This window comes from Amaranthus tricolor, chromosome 8, assembly GCF_026212465.1.
Source record: "Amaranthus tricolor cultivar Red isolate AtriRed21 chromosome 8, ASM2621246v1, whole genome shotgun sequence".
NCBI lineage: Eukaryota > Viridiplantae > Streptophyta > Magnoliopsida > Caryophyllales > Amaranthaceae > Amaranthus > Amaranthus tricolor.
Genome location: NC_080054.1, coordinates 25,401,257 through 25,417,254, shown reverse-complemented (window position 1 = coordinate 25,417,254; position 15,998 = coordinate 25,401,257). Strand labels below are relative to the sequence as shown.

At 34.6% G+C, this 15,998-nt stretch overlaps 1 protein-coding gene across 2 annotated transcripts; it reads right to left on the bottom strand.

The window, feature by feature from the left end:
- Positions 1-332: 332 nt before the first annotated feature.
- Positions 333-15,102, bottom strand: LOC130821056 (tubulin-folding cofactor E). Of its 2 annotated transcripts, XM_057686660.1 has the most exons (16): positions 14,641-15,102; positions 13,826-13,996; positions 12,660-12,706; positions 9,780-9,926; positions 9,522-9,596; positions 8,648-8,754; positions 8,394-8,512; positions 8,237-8,298; positions 7,628-7,735; positions 7,516-7,550; positions 6,744-6,809; positions 3,074-3,165; positions 2,915-2,991; positions 2,651-2,728; positions 858-1,007; positions 333-769 (listed from the first exon to the last, which is right to left on the bottom strand). In XM_057686660.1, the coding sequence occupies exons 1-15, from the start codon at positions 14,939-14,941 to the stop codon at positions 909-911; spliced, it is 1,584 nt and encodes a 527-aa protein (XP_057542643.1). In that variant the 5' UTR covers positions 14,942-15,102; the 3' UTR covers positions 333-769; positions 858-908. The 2 variants fall into 2 exon arrangements, with proteins under 2 accessions (XP_057542643.1, XP_057542644.1); XM_057686661.1 differs by lacking the exon at positions 9,780-9,926.
- Between the last annotated feature and the right edge of the window lie 896 nt (positions 15,103-15,998).

The window sequence follows — 15,998 nt, the reverse complement described above, 5'->3', positions numbered from 1 at the left end:
TTAACTTTTCTTAATTCTCATGAATAATTCTTATTGGAATATCAAATAGAAATAGAGAAAGTACAATTTATTTATAAGACAATAAGTCTACGGCCATAGGCACATGTTAAAGGAATCGATCAAACAAAAAGTTATAAACTCCCTCATCTAATCTTTCTCACTTACTTTCAATATCAAGTGAATCAACTCAACGAAAGGATTAATACTGATAATTATAGTCTCACAACACTATAATGTTATTTACTCTATCAGTTTGATTTTGTAATAATAAATTCAACTTAAAAAATAAGGTTAATATGATAAAAATCAACACAACATATATAAGCTAAATGTTACAAGTAAATAATTGTATTATTTAAACCACCTTGTGTATTATAATTGGCTCAATTGGATTATCGACGAGGCCAAGGGAATCATGTCACAAAGTCTAACCATAGTACAAAACTTACAACATTATGATAAAACGCAGTTTACAATCCTACTTATCTTAAAAAGAGCTGCACATACAGATGCTATGTTCAATTATACCAATTTAGGTTTACACATTTCATATGTTCACAGTAGGCCAAGGGCTTCTTTAAGGGACATCTCTGAATCAAGTTCCCTGGCCATAGTCCTGAAGATAAAGGAGTACAAACAAGCAGACACTACTCGCTAAACGCACCGTATACATGTGGCTTCATGTCAACAGGAATGATCCACGTGAATAATGTTCGTTACATCGTATAAACGAGCACGACTGCTTCAGCATTTATAGCAGCGAGAAAATCTGCAAGGTTAATGTTGATCTAAACTTTTTTTTTTAAAAAAAAAAAAATTTAATGAGTTTTAGGAAGAGGGCAAATAGAGATCTTTACCTGTGAAATGAACAGTGCATCAGTTTTTCTGAGTGAAGTTGAACCAACAATTTATGATTCTTCATCAACGAGAATGGTTGAGTCGTTGCCAATTCCAACATCAAGCAAGGATTCCATTTCGTTATCAAGAAGTGTTGGTAAAGGAGAACCCTGCAAGAGAATCATATGCCTGAGGTAAGGATTCCAACGCATAAATTAAATTTATCAGCAGCAACCAGCAACAGAATGCTGTAGGCACTAGGAACAGTTAAATGAGCTTTTCAGAAGCTAAAAGGTATCGGCAGATACAAGTAGATGAAGTAGCACGTTGGAATGAGTTAAAAGTAATGATATAATTGACTCGTTTTTTTTGATAACTACATAGCAATGTGTTCCAAAACAAATCACATTTTGTTAACAACCAAATCTCTCCAATAGTAGAAAGAATTCGGAGGAAAATGGTATTTCTTATCCTTTCCCTTCTCTCCCCCTAAACAAACAAGGGAAACTCCTCTCAATATTTCCTTCCCTTCCTTTCATCCCTTCTCCTTCCGTTCCTTTTTTTTTCTAAAACTTTATCTAAACACATTGTAAAAGTGTGTTGAGTAAGCAGAGCACATTAAAGTATTCATGCTTTGGCAAGGCATTCAATTTTATCAGATTTCGGTATATAAATAAGTGCAACTTCATTAAATTCCAATTTCCATCAAAACCTTATCTCTTTGTGAAAAGGCTTTTACATTGTGGAGGTTTTGGGCCAGTGTGCGCTAATTTCCATTGTAACAAACATTAAAAAAATAAGTGATTTGACCATCCAAAACTCCAAAAAGTCTCAATTAACTTTATTTAGCAAAAACCTCCTTTTTACCAAACAAATAACTCCCAGAATCTTATTTTTGAGTGATAACTGGTACGCTCAATCCCAAAAGAAAAACAAAACATAGTCATCATGACTTTTCCTAATTCCCTTTCCCTACTATCAAACTCTGAGCCTCCTTTTTATCACTCCCACTAACTGCACAACTGTATTCTACAAGCCAACTCCTAACAATATTACATGGAAGTACCCATCATACAATGGGCACTTTATAGCGTAGGACCCTGCTGATTTTCGGAAGGTCAAGGTATGCCAATAAGGCCCTCAATACTCAAGACCAGTATAAAGGTACCAGAATGGTTTTAAAAAATAAATTTAAGTTTCTACTGTTCAGGCTAAGTATATACATTCGTTGTTCGTGTGTAGCTACCGTTTTTGGGTCTTAGCTACGTATATACATTCGTTGTTGGTGTGTAGCTGCAAGCTGTAAAATGTGAAGTAGATAAATAAAATGTCGGTGCTTTGTAACAGCTCATCATGAAATAAGCACTACTTCATACACTGCCTTTTGGCTTTTCAATAAACCCAGGCCCCAGCACTAACAATTTTAGCTTTGTCAACCGCAGCTTAAACACTAACTCTACAATCAAACAATAGCCATACGAAACCATACCGCTACTAAATCAAAACTCAATTGTTTTTCTTAATCGCATTTTTACCAATTCTCATCAATAAACCTTACCGAAAAAACTAAAACACTGGCACACAGTCCAGGAAGGCTTTCACTTAAATATTTGTAGATCAATAAGACAACATGCCATGGCCAATTACCCCAATGCCAAGTGGCTCTCACATTGGCAGAGTTTGGAGGCAGTTCGGATGTACAAACCCAGGATATCACTTATTACATCTTGAATTTATTTATTGGACGACAATGCTATCAAATGCACAGATTTCATGGCATAAAGAGGATAAAGCATGAAAGTTATTTTAGCACCTCTTCTTGCAGGAACAATTTTAATTCGACAGACTTCAGCTTGAAGAAAGTTTCACAAAGAATCTTCAGCTTGCCAACCTTGCAAGAGAGAAAAAGAAAACCAGAAGATTAGCCCATAAAATGAGACAAACCCAGGAGGATTCAAGTATTCAACAATACTTTGTCCGTTAAAAACTTGGATATTGTAGTATTCAACTCCGATTCTTTGGGAGAAGGGAATTAACTACTGCATCAAAATATAAAACAAGTACAAAGTATTATTACGGTAGTTGTGGCTGGTAACTTTTTAACCAATGGTGGCTTCTCTCCCATTGATGCTCCAACACACTTCAAATTAATGGCTGCCAAATTAAAATGTACATCAGTGATGAAATAAATCAGAATAGAGATCTCCAAGACAGCTATCTGATTTCAGATACATACTCAGAAGTCCAGAGCTCATTTTTTGAGGGCCAGTCGCTCCATTGAATGGTCTTTCATCTTCTAAACCATGCAAACTTTTAAGCTCATAGAAACTGTAATTTGAAATATAATTGATGATATCAAATTATAGATATAGAACCATAAGTTCATTACTCTAGACATAAATAGATAACTTACCAATCCTAATGGGCTCTACATGTCTCATTTCGCTAAACAGATATGCTCGAATAAAAACCATTGCAAACAAATTAATCAAACAGTCAACGAAAAATTCAAGCATGAAAGTTGATGAAACAAATAAATATATATTACATGCTCATACTGGGGAATTTTCAATATTATCCACTCATGAAAAATGCCAATTTTTTATATGTTATCATATGAAACAACTTCAAAATAAACTTCACTGCATGCTTTGTATAATTCATTTTCATAGTGATAAAAAAGTGCAGAATACAAAGAAACAGGTGATGAATGTACTTGGCTGTAACGGGAAAGAAAAGAAAGAGGTAAAGCATGGTACTGGTAGTGAAAGAGGAAGGAGCAGTAGAAGTGTTACACCCTCATGGCCTCATATGAAGATAGTAGCGCTTAAGCTCTCCTATGAAATAATTATTCATCGATTCCTCCTTCAATCACCATTAACAGATGTCGTCTATCACCATTATAGTCTTCATTTACCACCATTCCTAATTGATTCTCTCCTGGAGAGCAAGTGGGAAAAAACAAATGGAAGGAGTGAAAAAGAAAATGTGGCACCTCCTTCAAATTTTAGAAAACAGATTTTGGAAGATAAAAACACTGACCAGGGAATCAAACACTCAAGAAAATGCAAGCTCTGCACCTGCATACAGGAAATATAGGAGAAAAAGAAGGGGCAGGGTATCCATAACATCATTGTATATCATGATAAAAAGTTCATTACCAGAATCCCACAAAACGTGAAAACAATATTCATCCCTGCAGGACTCAACAAAAATATTGTACTTAATCAAGTTGAGATTAACTAACTTGTGCCACAAGCACAGTGAAAAATGAATGAGAAAAAGGCTAGTGAGACGGCTCTGGAGCCCAACATCAGAGAAGTAAAGAATGATTTACCAAAATGCTGTCACAATTGAATAATCAAACTATCCAATCTAATGCCTCAAATTTCAATTCCTTAAACACCATCCATGCGAATGTATATTTGTAGGCAATGACGAAGCTAGAACAATGATTGTGTTTTATATATATAATTTCTATCAGTGTTAGATTTATATATAAAACATCTTTCGTTTTCATTTGCACATTTTCTCAAGTCGAGGTCTCTTAGGCCACAAATCTCCTTCAATAAGGGTATGGTCAGCCATCTTATATCCCTCTCCTAACCTTGATTATAGCTTCTATGAGCGGGTATGATGAAGTTGATGAGTGTTAGCAATTTATAAATACGTGCTTCTATATGCTAAAGTTGTTAAAGACTCTATTTTTAATAATTCACTAGCAGGGTTAGCGATTTTGCAAGGAACCAGCCCAAAACAGATATCCGTTTCACTTATGCTAGAAGGCCCAAGAAGAAGTCACTAGAAGATGGTTGAAGCTGCCAACTGTTGCTAACTTGGAAGATCATTACAGTTATGGGTAGAGAGTAATATAGTAAATTTAGAAGAAAATTTGTTAAGAGTTTGTTAGCCCAGATACTTTGTTAAGAGCATACTTGAGGAAGTTTGTTATATAATAAGAGAATGGGGTAGAAGGGAAGGCAGGGAATTTTATTATCAAACACATAGTGTTACTGGGAGAGCACCTTCCTCTCGAAAGAAGAGTCTTGTAATAGTCAATCACTGTGTGCAAATAGCAACCCACATTCTCTAAATCATTCTTCCTTTCTCTTCTTCTACTGTAATACTCTGGTTTCCAGCAGATTTATGTTATTTTAGCAAGCAATTTTAGGCTATAATGGTAAAACCGGTACTACATATTAGCCTTAACTCTTTTTCAGCTTGTTTTAGTCTTAATCCAAAGTAGTCAATGAAATAAATAACCACACCAACCAAAATAATCAACCCCTTTTTAATACTAATCTTCAACCAAGAAACTTTCTATTCCATGGTTATCCACAAACATTCTCTCCACCACTTATTGTTAATTATCATAAGCTCTTAGAATTCTCAATTCTTCATGTTCTTTACTCCAACTCTTTTATGCTCCTCATAGTTTCATAACTGGTGTGTTTTTCGGTATTCTTTGCACTCGATCAAACCCACATAATCGATTTTCTCTCAAGATTCGACTCAAAGGTCCTTTCTTATGTCTTCATAACAAATCCTATTCATTAGGCGATGTCCACTCATCCATCTTAACATGTGTATTCCAACTACCTCCATCAAACTACAATGTTTTCCTTTAACCTTAGTGGCACACCTTGGTCTCATAATAACCCTATCACAACCATCTATTTGATCCACCCATATTGAATCCTATGTTTACCATTTAATCTTTTCATGTGAAATATTGCCACATGATACTTAAAAGACTCATTTGGAAGGAGCTCCATCACATTTAACATTTCCACACCTCTATTATGATCCTTCATGTCAAAGCAACTTTGTTTATACTTTGTTTCACTTTGACTTTGTATATCCAATTCTAACACATGCCTCCACATTTTAGCTAGGCATTTATCTCATAACTAGTTACATCCACTAAAAACAAGGTCATTAGCAAACAACATGCACCATGAAACTTCGCAAAACCTTCACTTAGACCAATTGTGATTGAAAATCTTAGGTCACTCCTCTATATTTCTTAACATTGCCAAACCCTTAATTCCAAAAAAAAGAGGTCGGCTACATAAACTAAAGTATATCAATGTAAAATTTGTTCGTAACAAAGATGTGCACATAACAAAGAAAAGGCGTAGCTTAGTCTTAGTGGCATGCAAAAACTTTGTTGGAGAAAGGTTTTTAGTCAAGGCTTCCATTTTCCTTACGAGAAAAAAACATATCAATTGGAGCCTTCATAATCTAATACAACACTTTGTCTAGCGTGCGAGTTAATTACTTAGTGTTTTCATGTGTTGCGTAATTGTAATCAATTGCTATATTTAGTCATGTTAATTAGACAGGCATAAATTACTGAGAGGGATGAGATGAAGATGGCAGCGTTGAAGATTGGAGACAAAAGGAGAGAAGAGAGAATATACTAGGCAAACTAAATTGATAGGGGAAAGGGAATGGTAATCGGTGACCTGTTAATGAGGGCGAAAACAAAAGTCCATGCAACTTGGAAATGATAGGTAAAATCTACGAAGTTGCAAGTCCTAAATTTGAACGTCATTTACTTATGCCGTTTGCAAATTCTGAGACCCAATTTCAAATCCAATTCCTGTTGTTAGCAAACAGCGAACGCGGAACAAATCTGGAATTAGAAATGAAAAGATAGTTGCCGAAATGCCAACGCACTGTCTGTTTATCTCCAAGTGCCCAAAAAATAAGATAACCAAGAAACATAATAAACATAAGTTGTCAACGGAATATCACAACACGACCACAGAAGACGTACTGTGGATATACCAGCCAGCTGTGAACCCTCCTTGACTAATCAGATGTAGGTCATATAATAAATGTTATACAAGAATATTGGAAGCTTATAAAGTTAGGATACAAACTATAATTACAAAAATTACCGGGGATGTTGGCGTTTGATCTCCACACGATTCTCATGCAGCTTCGCCATAACTAAGCGAACATACCTGTAACAAAACCACATTTGAACCGCAACAACATTCCATTACCCCAACACCATCAAGTGACTTCCACCAAGGGTGGGGTTTGGGGATCGGGTATACACAACCTAACCCTTTTTGGTGATAAAACTAACAAAGAGGTTGTTTCCAATAGACGCTTAATAACAAACACCATGTGCACTTCACATAAATAACAAGTGCGCATGATTGAATGAGTATTGAGTCATTAGACCATAGTCCATAATAACCCAAAACCAAAAGAACTATATAACTTTGACCCCATTGAAAGAGATCTTTGTCTCCATTGTAATGTTCACTCTAATTGATTCACATTTTAACTCCTATTTCAAATTGAAATCTTTTTTGCAACAAAAAGTACGTGTTGCTTTCAATCCAAACATACACTCTTATCGTTTCAAATTAATTAAATCTAGCATAAAAATTCCGAAAAGCTCAAAAAAAAAGAATATCATTAATAATATACCAATCATAACTTGCAGCCTAACTGTTTAAAATGAAACTTTGTATTACATCAACTTTGGTCTAACAATGTAACAAAATATATAAGCAAACTTACCTTTCAAAAATCCAAATACAATCCAGAAAAATAATGTAAAGAAGTAGATAAGAGCGTATTGAAGAAAAAGTTGACATGGTACAAGCAATAACCATAGGGCACACACCAACCAGTGGAAAAAAAGTAGAAACTTACCGTATTTCAGACTCCTTTCTTTCACGACAGCTCACCTGCCATGAAAATGAAGTAAAATTATGCATAAACTTAGCTTGCATAAAAATCCATCTAAGATATATGTGCAACGTACCTCACTTCCATTAAACACTTCAACTTTTTTCAATCGTGCAATCAAAACAAATCTTGGTATTCCCCCTCGTCCAGGATCAGCAATGGGATTCTCAGAGAGCCTAACATCCTTCAATAACAAAGGCAATAATAGTAAAAATAAGCAAAGAATGCCAAAAAAAGAATTAATAAAAAAAATAAAAAAATAAAAAGAAAAAAAAAACATTTTCCAAAGTCCTAATAAGCAATGATGCCTCCAACAACAAATTATAGAACTTGATGTGCCAACAATCAAATACAGGATATCATTATGTCAATTATCATTAATGTAACAAGTATGTAGGATAAATTCCACTCTGTAAAGCCCAATGTCATTAACATATCAACCATCAGCAATTGCTTGTAGATGTTTCACCATTTCACTACACTCGCAGTGCAATGTCAAATGTGATCGCAGTCACGAAAACAATAGCAAAATACTAATGTTTTCTGTTTGCCGCAGTAAGCTCAACAACTTTACAATGCAGTAGTGTGGTTGGTGAATCGCACTATGACTTTGGCAATACATGTTTACGTTAAATTTCATCAATGACCACAATAAGCATAAAAAAGTAAAAGCAGGGAAGCATACAGTTAGTCTTGGAAAAGAATTTAGTGAATCAACAGATGCCAGATCCACAATATTGTTGGCACCTGCAAGATACAAAATGAATAAATCACAAAGAACATTGTATAGGCCAGACTATGACAAGTAAATTGAGCCTAAAGCATGGGATTCTACACATCACCTAAAAGAAGGCAATGTAAATTTTGAAAGGCTCCATTGCTGCTGGCTTCATTATTTGACTCAGTAAGAGGGTAGAAAACTTGACTTATATTGTTTTTGCTTAAATGAAGCTGCTCCAAGCTGAAAAAACATAAGAGCATTCACATCGATCCTGGTCCTCCTGGGAATGATACAGGTGACATGCAACAGGAACCTTGAAGAAACTGAAAGAATACATTTACCTTCATCAATTGTTTCATAGAGTACATTAAATACCTAGTTAGGGTCGATAGCTTCAACACTTCACTCCAATCGGATATACAATTTTCGTCCAAATTCAAAATCCGCAAAGAAGAAAAACCTTGAACAAAATTTGAAGCTGGCTGCAACGAAGACATATCAAGTAAATTTAGATGAAGATAAACTTCAAAATAAAAAATGCCCAGCTAGCTAGAGGTTTTTTGATTATAAAAAAAGTGTATATGTACTAAATTTTTTAAAGCCACTGATGCACTAAATGATAACAACTATAAGTATGATCAATCACTAAACATGGCTGAAGGACTAGGCATATAATAACAGCATTTCTTCCTACTCACTTGACTCATACTTGGCTTTTTTTCCCAATAGAAGACATATAATTCAACTGCAAATGAACTGATGCAAAGCGGACTAAAAGTCCACCAGGATTAAGGTATACGAAAAAATAACTTCACTTTCTCAGTAAATCAGAAAAGGCCACATTAAGGTAGGGCCAAGAAGGTTATTACAAAGAGAAACTTAATACACAACTCCTCAGTCCTCACATTAAGTGACCGAAAGTTATCTCTCACCACCAAAATCCTATCATTCCAATCACACAATTATTATCAAAAATATTTTCTGTGGCCCTTCCAGCAGTCAAATTCTAATTTCCAAGCACTGCAGTCTGCACATGCGAATAGATTAACTTTCAAGAATAAACTTTACGCTTGTGTGCGATCATACTCATAACCTCCCAAACAACAACAAATTTGGAACACAAAGGGTAGTATTGTCATATAAAATCCTTAATGCTACCGCTATGGGAATATATAACAGGAGAAACAAAGGTAACAAAGTTGCCAATTTAAATAAAAGGATGAAGCAAGCAGAGGTAACAAGAGATCACCGTAATTTCACTGATTTTGTTCCCCATCAGATGCAATTCTTCCAGAGATGGTAAGCAATCTTTGAGCAATTCAACCTGAGGAAGCAATATTTTTTCTCAGCTTCAGTTCAGTAGCAAAACTGGAGAAGGGAGTTGAAACTGGAATTGATCAAGATCAACATTCTGCTACTACTATGCATTTGTTCACTCATCAAACTTGTTGAAAGGAACCAGATTAAAGCTCAGAGTCACTGGAGATGTCTAGAAAAAATAGCACACCTGTTTCCAATTTACACCAGTATAATTCAGCACCAAAATACGGATAGTTTTTAGAACACACAGGCATGACACATCCAGAGACATCATGTTGTTAGACAAATTTAATGCTGAAAGTGCTGGTAGCTCTTGACAGACAGCAGCAATCTCCTGGGATATGAAAAACTAGCATTGGTTAATGGCACTTTACACGGGGCTGAACCTGTAGCAAAATCAATCTCTATTTTGGGTATTTCATGATACACAAGTCTCCTTAGCAATCGTACGGGATCAATGCCAAGCATCAAATATGGGTTCCCTTCATTTCAGAAAAATAAACATGAATAATCAAAAGAGCAAAGAAACGGCTTCTCATTTTATTACACGCTATGTATTAATTAACAACAATCCAAAGTAATGTACTGCCTTGTCTAAACAGTCCCGGGCCGTATTTGACCTATTCTGATAAAAACGCTGACATGGAGAATGAGTTTCCACAGTCCTTTTAAATATATCTTCCACCTTTTCAGCCATTAACGATAAGTTTAGATATTTTGCACCACTTTGACAAAACTTCTGTCAAATAAGTCTCTCATCTCTTCGAATTTTCCATAATTCCAACAATGTAACTCTTCACCTATTTCATTGAGACTTATATTGATTTAATTTAAAAGCAAACATTCAGATTATGACGTTAGTTTCTGCAGTGGGAAAGGATATGAAGCACGTTTTGAAAAGTCAATATAAAGAATTAGGAAAACTGGAAGCTACAGAACAGGTTGTCATCACTTAGTGCAAAAATTAGGTGGTTTTATCGCAGCATCCAATGCGAAACGGTTTATGCGGTCAATGCAGATGGTTTCTGAACCAATTCTTGATGGCTCAATTGAGGAAACAGCAGACAATGAAGAAAGATTGGAAGCAGAAGATGAACCAGCAAATGAAGAGAATTCAATAGCAGGAACAAATGCACAAAACACTACAGAACAGCAGCAAATAACTAAAAGACCGCAGCATATGCACAATAAGCCCGCAACAAATAATCAAGCATACCAGCTACTGACCAAAGCTGCTGACCAGCAGACCTAGCAGAGCCTAGCCATAGCTAACCTGAGTTTCTTAGGAGACATAGAGGATAGAAATGGAATCTCTATACATGAACCTTTCTGTCAAGACCCAAAGTTCCTCTTAACAGTCACAGTAAGACCCCAAGAAGTAGAGCTGAAGGTCGTGTAGTCAGCCATTTTGTCTGACAGTGTTAATCAGCCTTATGATGGCTTATTTTGTTCTTTTAAGTTGTGCACATGTTTGGCACATGACACTTTTTAGCCGTTATAGTTAGTTGGCTATGTTTTTGATAGTCTTAGTGTTATTTGTCTCGTTCCATAGGCCTATAAGTAAGAGGCCTTAGCCTTGTAAAACTCAGTTTTCAGTTTTGATCATTAATTGCATTTCCTTTGTCTTCCTTGGGTGTGTATGAACATTCAATGATCTTGAGTAGTGCAAGATCATCACCTTTGTATAGCTGAGATTAGTCTTGGTTATAATAAGGGAATTGGCTGCCTTGGAGTATTCATACTCAAGTCAGACAATTCAAGAAACGCCCCACTGTTGTGTTTAGAATTTGTCCAGTGGCACACTTTGGGTGATTGTTTTTGGGGGTTTCAACATTGAGAATCTGAGTTCTTGAAGGCCTGCCTTAATTACCAGTTAGCCTTGAAGATTCCCACCCCAAATTCAGTCCAGTTTCGCATTAGAATACAATACAGTGATGGGATGATATTTAACACTATAGTCACCACTGACAAGTGACAATAAAAAGAGATCTTCAACAATTTTAATTATAAATGGTTGCGATCGCGGTAACAAAACGGCGATGTGATAACGGAAGTGATGCAGTTATCAATATCATAACGCCTAAATATCGGTCGAAACCATAAGATATCTCTTGATATGGCCCAAAATACGGGTATTTGACATCTTTACAATGCAAGAAATATCGGTTCGTTTATTTTGAAAACCTTACAATGGGATCGATGAGACGCGATGCAGCTTGTTTCTACACTATGGGCTGAAAGCATTTCTTTCCTTTCTTACTTAAAAATCTTTAGAAACAATACCTTAATTGGACATAAGTTTACTTCCCAAAGAACTTACTCCTTCAACCTATATTTTTCTAAAAATAAAAAGGTGGTTTTCTTAACATCACCCAAAATCAATTTTGATTTTAGTGTTTGGCAATAATGCTTCATAGGCCTCCTGGAGAGCAGAAAACTAAGTTCAGCATTTCCTCTGATACAATATTGCGCCAAAGGGGGATTTGATATTTTGACAGTAAATTAATGTCACTTCCTGAGATGATGTCTCATTCTATAACAAGACATTCTACTGTTCTACCTTCTCTCTAAATAACGAGCTCCTCTGTACCATAACCATTAACAAACAAAGAACGGGTACTATATGTTGTAGACTTGTAGGTACTACTGGTTATGTCTTAAAAAGTGTGTGCGCTCGAGACTCTTCAAAGGCACACGTTTTTAGCACCTCGAGCATGCCCCGCGCCTCTTAAAACTAAGACTACAAGATAATCATTCCCACTAAAGTTAAACCTCCCTGAGAAAAGTGACTAATAATGTAGAGCGATTTCTCCTAGAGACTATTTTCCCTTTAAAATAATCAAGGGGATGGAGGAATTTTTATTTCACAAGTTTGAAAACATGAGAAAGGTGAAACTATAATAGTTTTTCAATACAACACTAAGACCGAAAAGCCCAAATTTTCTACCTAATCACATCCTACCCGAACAGACTTCAGGAGTCACAAATGACATGCAAAGCTATAAGTTGAAGTACACCAACAGATTTATCATTTATGAGAATTTTCACTTGTGAGTTGTAAACTGACCTTCCAATTGAAAATCAAATTTCCAGTCAAATCGAGCTCCTTCAGGTCTGTAAAAAGAATTGTATTCGGTCAAAACATCTAGCTACAACTTTCCTTTGTATGTCACATAAAATTCAGAAAATACAAATGTCATGGCCTGAAGTTGAACTTTCTTCACAGATTTAATTTTCGAATGAGAAATCACCCATTCTGCTGTCAATCATGACACTCATGAGTCGTGACAAATCAGTATTCATGTTAAACATAAAGCACGCCTTTGATTTCAACGAATCACATACTATCTCATGCAATTTCTAGATTGCACCAAATAAGTTTTACTATACTTGGCACAATAAAACATCGTAAATATAGAAAAGTTTGCAACAACAAATACTAATACATATATAACTTACTAACTACTTTAATGTGAATTATATTTATATGCTCTTAAAAATAATTAAAAACTCGACTTTATATGTGATATTATAGTATTTGTATACGTCACACATACAATTATTTATAATCATTGAACAATTTCATCTTTCGTAAAATTATATTTCAATTTTGATATTGTTAAAAAGTAGATGGATATTCCTGCCAAGTATAATCAAAGAAACATGCATACCTATCAATGTACTATAAGACTTATAGATATTTAACACGTTTTAAGCTCAAAAGTAAGTCTTAATACAAGGTATATGAAGCTAAACATAATGTTCAGGTGGTATTGTACTCTGAATATGAGTAAATCAAAACTTTGGACTCCCCTATCATATTTGTATAATTACGTAAACCTTACTTTTCAACCATATGGTCCTCTAAACAGGTCCTTAGGTCACCCTGATACAAGAGAAAATCTCCCAACTTTCATTCAAATAAGCATTCAATTTTCATCTAGTGATCCAACTGTCAAGAGAGAATAGACTCCTCATCAACGAGCTAACATAAAATCTTCAAACAGAATTACTCTAATCGACCTTGTAAGGCCAAATTTGAGAGATCAAAAATCTTGAAGACTCGACCTAAAAAGTAACTTCTTTACTCAAGATAAGATTAATATAGTACACTAGATCACTAAAAAAGACACTATCCTAAACACTTCTAAATCATTAGAATAGGTTAGGAATCAGCAAAAAAAGAAACAAAAAGGCATCACATTACAAACAACTTTTAGTAGAAAAACTTACTAGGTACTAAGGAACTTATTTGAGAAGGATTTCCAGCAGAGCTAACCCCAAGATAAGCTAACGAGGCACTACATAGCTCTTCAAAATGATTTAACTTATTTTGAATTTTGTCCTTCCCAATAAGCTGAATGGACACCTTTTTATTACTTGCAGAGAGGACATACATTTCATCTGGAACACAAGAGCAGAAGTCAAGCTTACTCGAATAAAGAACCCTTATGGGAACAAACATTCTAGTACATTTCCGAGGAATTTTGGAACTTCGGCTGATGGTACATAATGATTTGCAAAATAAAATGCAGACAAAGCCATTGAAGCAAAAGCTCTAATAGTATTAGCATTTTCACTGTTCATATGTCTTAATATCAATTTGCAAATCAACATTTGTTATTAACAAGAATTTTTCCAATATTTAATGGATTAAGTTTAATCAATCTGTATATTGATGCAAATGGGTCTAAATGTGAAACAAACTAGAGGTATAAAATTGAAAGGTCCCCATGTTAGAAGAGAAAGAAAACAGGGAAACCTAAGGCCGACCTGCCCAGTAATTTGATGAAAATCATTATAAAATTTGAATTGTGTAACTTATAACATAGAAAGAAAGGCAGTTGTGTGGTGAGGACGGAGGTGGGTGTTCGGTCGCCCTATACTACATTCGCCACTGATATTGATGAAACCAATTCAATATACCAAATCAAAATAAATGAAGATCATATTATTCTATCACTAAGTTGAGTTTTAACTTGCATTCTGCTACACCAATTCTCAATCAAATGGTATAATAATGGAAGAAACAAACTGAAACGGTATACCTTCCTCTTCTTTTGTAGTTTGGCCTTGATATCGAACCATAAGAGCTTCCAAGAATGTAATACCAGAAGACAAATTTTGGGGTCGAACAAAAGAAGCAGATTTCTCCAATGTAGCTTGAAAATATCGAACTCCATTGACAGAACCATCATGTTTTCCATCACCATTATCCCAATCAACACCAACCCAGGTTCCAGAATAGCCTTCTACAGGCCCTATATACTTAACTGTTCCAATTCTTCGGGTGTCTCCCACTGAATGAACTCTTTGCCCCATTTCAAACATCGGTTGTGATTCCTCCATTTCATGAACACCTGAAATGCTAGGTGAAATTCGAAGAGAGATAGAATAGACAAGAGAAAAAAATACAATCAAAACCAGAATGTGTGATCAAAAAAATATTGATTCGGCAAAGTGCACCCTAAATTGGGAAAATTTAAGGATTGTCGGCGTCTTAATAGAAGCAATTTAAGTCGGTAATTAGGTGATTCAATCTACGAAAAATTGAAATAAACTAATTTCAAAAATAAAAAAAAATAAAAGTCCAAAATCAACTTATTTTAAAAAATAAGCGTCTAATTTCCAAGCCTAAGGTTTGGTATTGTTCGCAGTTAACAGGTGCTTAATTTTTTAAAAACCCAAATAAGCTGTCTTATTGACTTGTTTGACCCTGTTCGCAGTTATTATCTGCGAACACCATCGACATTCTTACATTTCTCTTTTAATTTGGCACTTCAAATTTAGTCTGGAATACTTTAGTTTGCGCAAAGGTAAACTTTTATGCGTTTTTTGACTATATATATTTTTTTTAGGGTTTTAATGCAGTTTGGTTATTTACTCAAATGTAGGTCACTATTTCTAAAATCTACACTCTTTTTATTCATCCACAACTGATCAAGGTAATGTTTAATTGTTTTAATAGCTTTATTTTGTTGTTTTTTGAAGTATTGTTGTTGATGAGCATATTAAATTAGTTGAATATTATGTACATTATATATTATTAGAAATTTTGATGTTGTTATTAGAAATATTATTTATGAACTTATTAATTGATTTATTATTTGAATTTTATGTACATTATATATTATTAGAAATTTTGATGTTGTTATTAATTGATTTATTAGTTGAATTTTACGTACATTATATATGTATGAACTTAGTTACATTATGTATTACTTTATATATCAAAAAGATTAAAATCAAATGAATATAATGTACTTGTATTGGCATGAAGTTGATGATGATGTTGATTTTATTTGTATTCATGTAAAAATGGCTTCATTTCATGTCATAGTATGTTTTTGGAATATAACTATTCAAGAAAGTAGTGGCAAAGTTCATTATGTCGGGGGTAGACATA